This window comes from Xenopus laevis, chromosome 1S (genome assembly GCF_017654675.1).
Source record: "Xenopus laevis strain J_2021 chromosome 1S, Xenopus_laevis_v10.1, whole genome shotgun sequence".
NCBI lineage: Eukaryota > Metazoa > Chordata > Amphibia > Anura > Pipidae > Xenopus > Xenopus laevis.
Genome location: NC_054372.1, coordinates 72,080,598 through 72,093,590, shown reverse-complemented (window position 1 = coordinate 72,093,590; position 12,993 = coordinate 72,080,598). Strand labels below are relative to the sequence as shown.

General features: G+C 38.9%; 1 protein-coding gene across 1 annotated transcript in view; it reads right to left on the bottom strand.

The window, feature by feature from the left end:
* The window catches only part of LOC108706776 (dynein heavy chain 6, axonemal), a 149,341-nt gene that overhangs the window by 15,350 nt on the left and 120,998 nt on the right, over positions 1-12,993 (bottom strand). Inside the window, exons 63-66 of the mRNA XM_018243466.2 lie at positions 12,412-12,527; positions 10,578-10,768; positions 9,705-9,865; positions 8,149-8,237 (exon numbers count right to left, since the gene is read on the bottom strand). Coding sequence (XP_018098955.1) covers positions 8,149-8,237; positions 9,705-9,865; positions 10,578-10,768; positions 12,412-12,527 — 557 coding nt within the window. The remainder of the gene's footprint in view (positions 1-8,148; positions 8,238-9,704; positions 9,866-10,577; positions 10,769-12,411; positions 12,528-12,993) is intronic.

Sequence of the window (12,993 nt, the reverse complement as noted above, 5' to 3'; positions counted from 1 at the left end):
AAACAGGCGCAGGACTGGGAGTAAAAAGCAGCCCGGGCAAAAAAAATCAAAGCAGCCCACATGTAAACACACAATGCTCTTGGTGTCCACCTCATAGGTCTGTTCACCCTCCATGTATGAAGATAAAAATGATCCTCAAAATAACTGTAACGCTAGAGAAAAGTCGCCATTGTTCGACGCCCGAACAAAACTTTGCATTTTAGTGAATTAGAGTATTTGTAGTGCATTTGCGCCTGGCGAAGTGGCGCGATGGGTGTGAAGCTGACGCTGGCGAAAATTCGCCCGTTAGTAAATTTGCCCCATAGTCTGAAAAATTTGGGCTTTTTGGGAAGGAAGGCCAGAAAAAAACTACAATTTGTATTTTTTTATGTTTGTCCCTGATATGATTCAGAAAAATCTGGACTTTGATAAATAAGGCCCATAGTGTTCTAATGTTTACATTATATAAGGTCACTAATGTCTGCCATAGGTGGAGGAGTTCCCAATTATTTGAATGGAAAGTGAGCACATGCAAAGAAAAGCTTTTACCACAATGGTCAGAATGATTCATGTGACATGCCCAAGTGTTTCCTAAACATATGTCCATACAGCATTACTCCAGTTGTTGGGGAACTACTTTACATGATTCTAATCTAAAGCAATATATAACTATAGCGAAACGGCAATGTACAGAAGTTACTTATGTAGATCTGAATGGTAATTCATTTGGTGAAACACCCAGGAAAATGCACAGCAGAAGATTAAGAAAATCGCAAAGAGTTGCAGTCAATAGAAGGAATGCAAATAGCGTTAGATCTGCCTATTTGCCCGATGGCCCAAACAAGAGGAATTGAAAGTAGGAAGATCTGTCAATGCCTCCCGTACATGTTGAGAAGAAGAGGTGCCGGTAGATCAGGTTGTACTTTCTTGACAAACTGACTGAGATCTGGTGGGAATTCAGAAAAGTCTGTCCAAGCCAAATTTGATCAAATGGCTAAAATATATCCTTGCATGTAGGGAAATCTTTAGACAACAATAGGACTGCACCCCTTTTAGGCACAGACAGCACAGCTCATCTTAAAACCATGTTCTTATATATACTTTAGTTATATTAATCAATATAACAGCTTCCAATAATAAGCTAGATTTAATGACACACACATCCCCCCTATCTCTCACACCCTATACCTCTCCCCGGAGCTTCTTATTCCAAAGAACGAGGACACAAACTCTCGTTTGCTGATTAGCTTCTCAACCCGTCTGCTGGAAAAATGCGGGGGCGTGGTGTCACGGCCAGTCATAGGAGGAGGGAGGAACGAAGGGGCTGCTCAGTATGTCTGTGTAGGGAGAAGCACAGGGACAGCGTGCAGTCTCTACCAGCCCGCGATAACCACTACAGTTCTTCACAAACAAGATACAAGAAGCAGCCCATTTTAACAGTAAATACAGCGGCCCTTCGGGCAATTGCCCGATACGACAGATTCCCAGTCTGGGCCTGCAATCAAATATGAAAAGAAAGAGAAAAAGAACTGACCCACTTGCTTGCATCGTCCCACCCACCTAGTCCAGAAGCTCAAATGTATATATGTGCACGTATTAAAATATAACTTCGAATAAACGATAAAACCTGGTTAGGACCAAGGAGACGAATTGACAAGAGGTAGTGGGTTGGTGATATGTATAAACAGCAGTGCATTTACTGGGCAATTGATCCGTAAACCTGATGTGTTATCTTTCAACCACAGGCAGTTAACACACTATGACTCAAGGTGTTGACAACTCATTAGATTCCCTCAAAAAAGGTAACTGGAAGCCAATTAGTGGGATTAGAAGCACATGCCACTGAGCTGGTATTGGCACCTTGAATGTATACATTGTGGCCAGAATGCTTTGAATATAACAGGGAGAGCTAAGAGAGCTCAGCTCATGGGCTCCATACAGCAATGATCACGTGGTTTGCGAGCCCTGTTCCGCCATCCACTTCCAAACCAATCCCTTCACCCACAGTGCAGACCCTCTGGGTTTGTGGTAATCTGCCCCTGAAACAAGGGGTTTTCTAATGTACAAAGAGGCTGTTAGAAATAAAGTTTATTATCAGGAAATGCTGTCATGAACACCATTGTGGCACCAACCCCTTCACTCCAAGCACATTAAACTCCCGGTAGTGGAGATCTACCCCTTAAGATAGGTCTGTTCAGACGCGCTGCCTAAAAAATTTAAAAGTGTTTTGTGCCTGACGCGCACTCTCTCTGAGAGTAATCAGCAAGTGCTTGGATACTATATGATTTTCTATTTTTAAATAACAGATGCAAAGTCCTGGACTGTTGCACTAGCCTCATTGAAGCCAGTAATTAGGTATGTTTTCTCAACCACTGATCTGTAGTGACGCTTGTATACATTTTGCAAAAACAAGGGCACAACCAAACTGACTTTTAATAGGTAATAATAGCTATTAATAGCCTTAAGCATTACACAAAACCAGGTAAGGTAAAAAAACATAAAAAAAAAAAATACATTCCTCCATAAGTATTTTGTACATACAAAAAGATGTGATTAAATACATTGTATGATCGGTATCTGTGCCCCATGCGTACAAAGCTTTGATATTCTGTCAATATAAGGAAAATGCTCTTTTTTCAGTATTCAGCAAAATCAAGTCAGCATAACATTGCAAACATGAACACGTAGAAATGATGACAAAGTGAAAACCATTTTATGAAAATAGCTTTACAAGGTAACGACCACAATTATGCACTAGAATAGCGCTTTGTGCTCCTAGGCACACAGTTTCACATTCATTTATTTTCATTAAATGGAAAAGTAGAAAAGTCAATATTTTGAACAATTAAACTTAAAGGCAAGGTATAAAAGCTAGTTAAATAAAACAAAAGAAAGCAGATTAAAAGTATTTGCATAAACAGTGAAAGTTTCACTGTTTATTCAGTATATGCACAGTGGTCTTATAAGTGAAGTGCCAATGGCAGGCATCATCCTCTGAAATAGTTTATTGATACAGTCAGTATTATAATAGAAAGCAGGAGCTACAGCCTATTTATAACTGAAATAGTTTATTGATTCTACGGATGTCCAGAAGATTGATGTTAAATCTATCATTATTCAAGTAATGATCTACTTGATGCTGATGACGGTTCAAGGAGAACCGAAACGCATAGATAGATATATACATAAATATATATATATATATATATATATATATATATATATATATATACAGATGCAGCCACTTGTTTTGGTGTGTTTAACGCGCTGTAACGCTAGAGAAGTGGCAGCAAGTGAGATAGATATCTTAAGTTGTACCGTCGCCTGTATCGCAGTTACATGCATGCAATACTAGCTTTTGCTATAGCTACCAGCTTACGTGTGTTACACAGGGAGGAGGAGAGTGCGATCCCAGGATTGTCTAAGCTTTAGAAAAAGGTGTTTCCTTCTAAGCAGAAGAATGGGGGGCATATCTTTTAGTTTTGAAGGCAGAACAAGTCAAACATTATTTAAATAAACGTGTGGACACAAAAGTATAGTATTAAAATCTATGATCAAATGCAGCTCCTGCTGCCTCCACCATTCATTTGTCCACTTCAGTCTATGTTAATTTACATTGGCTGCAGGATTATAAACTCACTAGTTTTACATACAGTATAGTTGGCTCATCCTCTAGTTTTTTTTTATTTTTTGCTGTCTTTAGGTAAGTTATAGATAAGAGAACAATTTCAACATCCTGTATTACATGGTTTTCTGGTGGCGCAGTGAGCAAGGTGTAAGATTTTGAAGGAAAAGGTTGTAGGTTCAATTCCCCCTACCCTCAGAATTTTTACTTTGTTCTCTAATTATTACTGCAAAGTAAAGTTTACATTTGAAGGTACATTAAGCCAATCATGTTATATTAAAGCAAACAAAAAAAATGAAAATACATAGTAGCACCATCAATTTACCACACTGACCAGCAATTTCAGAACATTTAGCAACTAAATGTTTCCAAACCCCATTTTTTTACTATACATTAAGACTCTAGGGGCAAAATATTTTGCCCCTATAACTATTCTTCAACTCCATTAAATGATTAGTATAAGAGCTAAATTTCACGATAACTCTTGTAGGATGGTGTCGGATTACCGACCAACCGCAACTGACAAATTGGATGGTGTCGCATGGGTCAAAATATCATGGGACTGTTCACAAAATCTGATGCATAAACTAAATATAACATTTCCAGGGTTGGACTGGACACACTACTTTTTGCAGCCTGCAAAAATTACAGAGGCTGAGAGCAACAGAGCCAACACTCTGTATGCCCTTGCTAATGCCTCATCCCTCTTTTCTGGATTGTTGGTTAAATATCACCCTTCTCCCAAGACAGTCTCTCTCCTACTGATTTATCCCCTCTCACTGAATATTTGTTACACTGATGCACCCAGAGAATTTGCTTCATCAGGCCTGGGCTGGGCTTCAATATAGAGCCTGGCATTTCAAGTACACAGAGCCCCAAACAGCCCCCACCTTTTTGCATTGTGCCAAAATCCACCCTGCCTACAGAAAGAGAAGGGGAGCAGCCTGCATATAATCCATTTGTCTTGCCCTAGCCTTAAAGATCTTTCATTCACTGTATGTTATTGACCATCTCTGTATGCTGTTATATACAGGTCCTAATTTGCTGAAAGATCGCAAAGGCCTGGGCCTAGGGTGGCATTAATTAAGGGACGGCATGCCACCCATCTGCAGGGTTAATTGGCTAGATTCTGGAGCACTAAGCGCTAGACACAGGGTAGGACTGGCCCCCGTCTGTTGTGGGCCCCGCCGGGCCAGATCCGCACCCAGCGCATATTCTCCTCTTCCTGCTGCGTGTTGCTCGTGCTTGCACGCAGGGCAGCCATCAGGAGGAGCCAGGAGGGAGAGGTGTAGGGGGCCCCGAGGGTAAGCGGGCTCGGCCACGCCACACTTACTTGATTAGCCGGACCCCCCATCTTTCTGAGAGCTGCTGACTTCGGGAAGGCATGGACGTTTAAGGGGCCCTGGCCACCAATTTTCTTATAATGTGGGGGGGGCCTGGCTACAAATTTTGGCCACCAATTTTTTTTTCTCATGTGGGGTCCTAGCCAATACCCTGGCCACAAATGTTTTTTTATGGGGGCCCTGACTACCAATAACTTTTTATTTTTTATTAACATGTGGGAACCCTAACCAATTTTTTTTTTGTTTTTTTACTGTGTGGTGGGGAGGGCAGACCTGTAGGTGGGGCTTGCAGTGGGCGTAGCCCAGGGGGCCCAGGAAATTTTGTCGTATGGGGCCCTGCAATTTCTGATGGCGGTACTGCTTGCACGCATGCGCACACACTCATGGGGGGTGGGCAGTCACTCTCACATACGTACATGCACGGGGTCCCTGAGGAAGCAGCCCTGATGGGCACCGGGCCCCCAGTCTGACCCTGGCTAGACACTTAGTGTTCCAATAAGAAAGCATGCGCACAATCTTTTGGGAGGGACGGGGTGCCGGAGGATGCAGGCCTCCGGGAGCCCTCTGGGGAAATCCATGCCTGGTTATATATACCATGTAACTCCTCTACGGATTTGTGGTGAGGCCATAAAGTTTCGGGCCTAGGGTGGAAAAATATGAGGGGCAGCATGCCATCCAGCTGCTTTCAGGACCGCGCAGCCCAGGGGCGCCAGGACTGTATGGCATAGGGACGCGGCCTAGGGGCGCCTGGGAAGGAAATCCAGCCCCAGTAGCATCTTGCAGAAGTCCCTCTGGAATTTGCAAGAATCCACAGATTGCTGGTCCTGGCATAATTGACACTCAGTTCCAACAGCAAGTTCCAAGGTTGGAGTGGAACATTGGGGGCCCACTGGGACTGCGACACCAAGGGCCTCCAGGTAGTTACCAGGGGCCTCCTCCCAAATTCCAAACTCTTGAATACCCCCACACCCATGCTTTTGCATCACATATTCTTTTCTTAATTGGCAGATGATCGGGGTAATTGGTCTGGGCAGGTGGGGGGGGCCATAAGGGCCCAAGCCCACTGGGTTTTTTTCCAGTGTCCTGCCGGCCCATTTTGACCCTGGCAGGTAGCATTAATAATTGCACAGAATTCTGTCCAAAACATAACTAACACACATCCATCCGAAACACTGCATTCCCCTTCCCCAAAACAACTGTCTCGAACTTGCATCTGATTCACTAGCGTCTGTATGTACAGTTGTACTCATTTTGATGTATCAGGTGAATCTGTGTTAGATTAGACTCTGCGCTTGTCCACAGTGATCCTGCAATGGGTAATAAAATGTAGATACTGGTGACCAAAATTACACTTTAAACACTTTACTTGCAGTAAAAATAGCCCCTAATGTTTTTATAGACAGTATATACATCCTGTGGTGTCTTTTCAATTTTGCACAAAAGTGTTTAGTTTTAGAAACACTTCCATATATTGCAAAAAATTGTAAAGGACTTTAAAACCGTGCAGCTCGTATTTTCTATCTTTAGTAATATATTTCCTGTGATCAGTGTACCACATATGCTATTGACCTGTAAAATGCTGTTCCTGCTGTATAATATTATTATTGAGCCACAGTTATATCAAATGATTGAGTGGATGTGTCATACTGTAATAAAATATAATTCGCAAGATTTGCACTCACAACCATCTCCATGGATGGATGTTACTTAAACCACTAGACTATACAGCCTACTTACCTTCAATGAAGCTTTAAACTGTCCCTTAAGGCTAATATACATAGTCATCAAAACGAAAAAAAAAATTGTAAGACAAAATTTAGGATGATACCAAGGGTTTTATAGAAACTGACATAAATGTATGCATTTTTTGGGGGGGGGAGGGTGAGGTACTCGACCAAGTCTTTTGAAGCATATTACTAAAACCTAGAATCACAATGCCTTCACATTTATTTATAATGATTTGGCTGTGTGCCTTCTAAAAAATACTTTGGCGTCAGCTTTTGTACTGATAAATTAAGGTATTTAGTTGACCCAACTTTTGACAAGGGGGATCTCGGCTTGCGGCAGCAGTAAAAAACAGTCGCTGAGAGGAAAACGAGTCCACCAGGTGTCTGTTACTGGAACTGCACCTATTGTAATTTAGAGTTTATCTTTTCCTAGACGTCGGGGCAGCGTGTTTCTCTTTACTGAACGCGACTAGCGCATTTACTCTGATCCGTTACAGCGCGCCAGACACACAATTTAGTCTGGCTTCATCTGTATATAGTTGTTTTTTGTTATCTGAATAAACACCTTTTTTCGACTTGATAAGTCCTGAGAGTGCCAGCTTCTTCATTCTATATATATATATATATATATATATATATATATATATGTATATATATATATATATGTATGTATATATATATATATATATATATATATATATATATATATATATGTATATATATTGATATATATATATTATATATATATATATATATATATATATATATATTGATATATATATATTGATATATATATATATTGATATACATTATACCAGTATAAAAAGTGGCCATAATAACATGAGTAAAACTATGTGGTGCTTACTATAGACCATCTGTGGTATCAATCCTTTTCCTTGAAGAGTTAACATACTTTCCTGGAAAAATGTGATCATTATTGTGTTAGTGTGTTAAATAATATACAGGTATTGTGCAGGACCTGGGGTTTTCCAGATAACAAATCTTTCTGTAATTTCTTGCCCTTAAGTTTAATTGTTCAAAATATTGACTTTTTTTACTTTTCATACCTTAAGTCTACTAGAAAATCATGTACGTATTACATAAATCCAATAGGCTGGTTTTGCTTCCAATAAGGATTAATTATATCTTAAGGTGGCCATAGACGCAGAGATCCGTTTGTTTGGCGATGTTGCCAAACGAGCGGATCTCTCCCCGATATGCCCACATTGAAGTGGGCAATATCGGGCTGATCCGATCATGGGCCCTAGGGCCCAACGGTTGGATCACGATGTATCCGAAACGGGCAGTCGGATCCGACGGGATTTTTTATCCTGCGTGATCGAGATCTGCCTGACTTTCGGCCAGATATCGTTCAGGGAAGCCTGTCGGATGGCCCCACACACGGGCCAGCTTGTCGGCAGCTTTTATCGGCCGGTGTATGGGAGCCAAGTTTGGATTAAGTGTAACTTCTCACCTTTACAGAGTTCTGGAGTACAGTGACAGGAAAAGTCCGACTTGGCATAGAACTTAAAAACAGTCTGAAGTTCTCACTGATGGAGACATCTGTGGCATAAAAAAATAGCAACGTTGGAGAATGTTGTTTAAAACAGTATTACAGCAGTCACCTTGGTCCTTACTAACAAACTAAAATGTAAATAAACTGATTTTATGTGGTGCTTTCTCTTTGGAAGCAGCTGTAATAATATGACAATGCCATGGGTTGTCTGTGCTCTTTGTGAAGCCTGGGGGATTCTGATCAATTGAATTTTTTTCTGACAACAAGGATAAGCTCAGGGCCAATGTTGCTTGGCCTTGTATTAAACAATGAGATTGATTTCTACAAGCAAAGCAATATGTGTCTGATAAGTATTCACGTATGCTCACTTTCTTTGTATTGCAAATAGGATGTCATGTCAAGTAAACAATCTTGCTAGGTACAGAGTGCTCTACATTTAAAGGGCCAAGGTGACTGCATCAGTAAACAATACATTAGTGGAAGAGAAACATGCCTTGCTTTTTTACATGCTGTAACAGCAGAAAAGCTAATATGCATATGATATACAATAGAGTTTAATGCTGTGTATTATGTCATTACAATGTTTACGTTATCACAATATAATATCAGTACAATATCAGTGACTTATGTATATATGGCATATTATCCACAAGAATAATCAGCACTGACATAAAAAATGGAACACAGTGCCTGGAGGCAGTTCAACAGCAACAGCAATCCAATCTCAAATATACACCTCCCTCACAGGTCTTCTAGATACTTTAAATTGTTTATTTCACACACCAATGTTTTGGCTGGATTGTTTTTCAAAGCAAAATGCAGTATAACATTGTTTTCATATAAACCCAAAATAAGGGAAAGATCCAACAAGTGATGACCATATCAAAGCGAGATACACCTCCAATGAGTATAAAATATGAAATGCACAATAAAGCACAATATTTGCAGGCCCGGATTTGTGGCGAGGCCACAAAGGCCCGGGCCTAGGGCAGTAAAATTTTAGGGGCAGCAAGCCAGCCAGCCGCTTGCTGAGGAGCACCAGTGCTCCGAAATTTGCACTTGCGGGATTTGCGGGTGGACAGCGCTAGGACCACGTGGTTGCGTCGCGGACGGGCGCTAGGACCGCGCAGCCTAGTTGCGGGCGAAATACAAATCTGGCCCTGAATATTTGCATCAAGAAATTAAAATGATACCATGGCACATAGGGGCAGATTTATCAAAATGTGAGTGAGAAATATATAAATACTCTATATAGTCTAACCATTAATTTGGGCTCCAATTTTTTTTAAAAAATGAAGAATATGTTTATTTATATAGTTATAACCATAATATCATGCAATTACTGCTAACTTAATACTGGCTCAATAAGGTGCAAATCCATATATGGAAAATATTAAGGCTCCTTAAAAAGTGTCACTGAAACAATTTATAACTAGTTTCAGGGAGTAGTGGTGTACTTTTGAGATTGGACTGCTCCTACTGCTAAACTACACTGAGGCATATTCTCAACATACTTGGTTCTGTAAAACTCTTTATTAGTTCTTCCATAGGTAGCATCCAAGATACAGCTAAATGACAATTCTGTAAGAATATCCAATTTCCCGTCTTCATAGCATCTTTTATCATTTTCTCTGCAATAGGCCCCTGGCCTTGTCCAAGAGAAATGGATTTCACCCTGGAAGTAATTTCAAAAACATTATAATAACAGGCACACTGTGTGAAAACGAATAAATGTCCAGAATTCTACATATATTTTATACAACTGTAATTTATTAAAGTAAATTGGATTTATAGATTCATTGTTCACAAAAGCAAGTACATTTTTTATATCTGTAGGATAATATTTATCCTCTCTAAATAATATTTTAGAATATTTATTAAAGTACTACTGGAAATGGAAGGGCAAAACCAACTGTGGTATATAACGACACATTTATTATATGATGAGCATAATTTTGAAAAGATTTGTGACATTTGTCTCAACATAGATGCAATTTTAAGAACCTATTGAGAATCATGTTAAAATTTAACACTTTCAGCATTTTCCTTTCCTCATTCCTTTGGTTTGGCATTATCAACCACTTCTCCTCCAACAGATGGCAGAATATATTGTGCTGGCTATAAAGTATGTGACTTCAACCACCCTACAGTGGAGATATATTTTTGGATAGCTATTTGATCTATGCCATGCTTTGTGCTGCATGTTGTGGTCAAATCAAAGATGGCCAACAAGGAAGGATTAAAATAACTGTTTCAGCATTTTTTTTCTATAGATTTTATATGGAAAAAGGTAATTTATCAAAGTTCAAATTAATTGCCAAAGCAAATTTGTTGGCACAGCAAATTTGTTGAGACAATGTGATAAATGTAAGCAAGACAGTTTTTACCGTTCAGAGTATCCTTTCTCCTTTGCAAATCTCTGGAATGCTCCCATAGGGTCTGAGCCAGTACTTAATATAAAAATTAAAGGTGTTGATGGTGACATATCTTGATAAAGGGTTGCTAAATCTATTGGGGGATTTTCAATGAATTTCTTCCCTAGGGTATTGATCACAAATTCTGTGACTGCAAAAACAACCTGCAAATGAAATGTAAAAAGAGAGATTAAAACATTCACATTGAAAAAGAGCAAAACAAGAGGAAATTTTGCACCATCCTACAGCTCGCCAGTACCAGAAAACAGAGACACAAAGAGGTAATGCACATAAAATATTTGGCTAATTATTACGTAATGATATACAACCTGTATAGACAAAAGATGGCTGACCCAGAAATGAACATTCAGCATTTCTTCCTACTGAGGGATCTGACCATGGGATGATCAGGTGGATAAGTAAAATGATCACTGTAGTATGACTATTAACATACAGATAGTAACAGATATATTTCGGTCAGCTGTCCTACTGGTTAATCAACTGGATATCATTGACTCAGGCCTAGTTACTTTGTTTAAAGGGATACTGTCATGGGAAAACATGTTGTTTTTTTTTTTAAAAAAATGCATCAGTTAATAGTGCTGCTCCAGCAGAATTCTGCACTGAAATCTATTTTTCACAAGAGCAAACAGATTTTTTATTTGCAATTTTGAAATCTGACATGGGGCTAGACATACTGTCAGTTTCCCAGCTGCCCGCAGTCATGTGATTTGTGCTCTGATAAACTTCAGTCACTTTTTACTGCTGTACTGCAAGTTGGATTGATATCACCCTCCTCCCTTTCTACCCCCAGCAGCCAAACAAAAGAACAATGGGAAGGTAACCAGATAACAGCTCCCTAACACAAGACAGCAGATCCCTGGTTGATCTAAGAACAACACACAATAGTAAAATCCAAGTCCCGGTGACACTGATTCAGTTATATTAAGTAGGAGAGATAACAGCCTGCCAGAAAGTAGTTCCATCCTAAAGTGCAGGCACAAGTCACATGACTGGGGCAGCTGGGAAACTGACAATATGTCAAGCCCCATGTCAGATTTCAAAATTGAATATAAAAAATATGTTTGCTCTTTTGAGAATTTGATTTCAGTCTAGAAGTCTGCTGGAGTAGCACTATTAACTGATGAGTTTTGAATAAAACATGTTTCCCACAACAGTATACCTTTAAATAGTTTAAGGTGAAATTAATCTTCAAAAACACCAGTAACTTATATGCAGGGGTCTGTAGTTCTTAAAAAAAAAATTAAAAAATCTTTTCTATTACTTCAAATTGCCATTGTAGTCTTTAACAATTTTATTGGAGTTTGTTTTAAAGAAACCAGATGTTTTTCTTGATTTAAATAGTGGTTGGTATAAGATTGAAAAGGTGGTTGCAATGTAGTAAATATCACTGAAGCTCTACAAATGCAGTAAATGCAATTGTGACTACCTGCACCATGAGTAAAATAATAAAAAAAGGAAATAATAATTCATAATCATTCTGGAAAATACTATAACTCACTAGATACATTCCTTTAAATGTAAGAATTCTTGCTTATTCCACTGATAATGTTGTGCCATACAGTTTATATTTTACTCTCACTGCATTGTCAGGCAACTTCATTTTAATATCAGCTTCACATCATTAGGATTTAATAGGTATGCTTTACATAAAGATCATAGTTCTTTCCTACAATTACTCTAACTATGATCTTTTACCAGTAATTTACCACATCACAAGTTTTACTCTGTATGTGCTAGCTTTTCAGCAATTTTGACTTACTTCTCAATATGTCCATACACTTACCTTCTCCTCCATTGTAGTTTTAATAAGAATTAACTTTTGAAACAAGTTGAGTTTTTCATCCCATAGACCTCCGGGACCTTTAGCAAAATCTGTATTAATGTGAAGTTCAAGACTCCCTAAAAAGCAAAAATACAATTTAAGTTCTAAACAATCTGAAAATGTACGCCTTTGTGTGAAGCAAATTTCCTTTGTGCGAATTTAATATAGCTGTTGTCAACCCGGAAAATGATTAGCAACCACTTCGATCATGCTAATGTTATGATTTGCGCCAGTGCACAATGTATGTAAATATTAAAACTTCTTAATGAACAAGTTGTTATGCTTGCTCAAAAAGCCTACAACACCTTCAGTTAGTTCTGATAAGTGCTCAATGTGCAATTAAAATATTTATGATTATAAAACATATTCGTGGATTCTATACTTCCGTTTAATACAATACATTCAAAGATCTAATCCAGACTTTCTTGCAACTCTATGTCATTTTATTTTAATTCTTGTTTCACTTTAACCACAGAGAAGTCCTTAAGATATATTTTTACTGCATATATATCTTTTCACACTTTCACTTATCAGTTTTAAAGC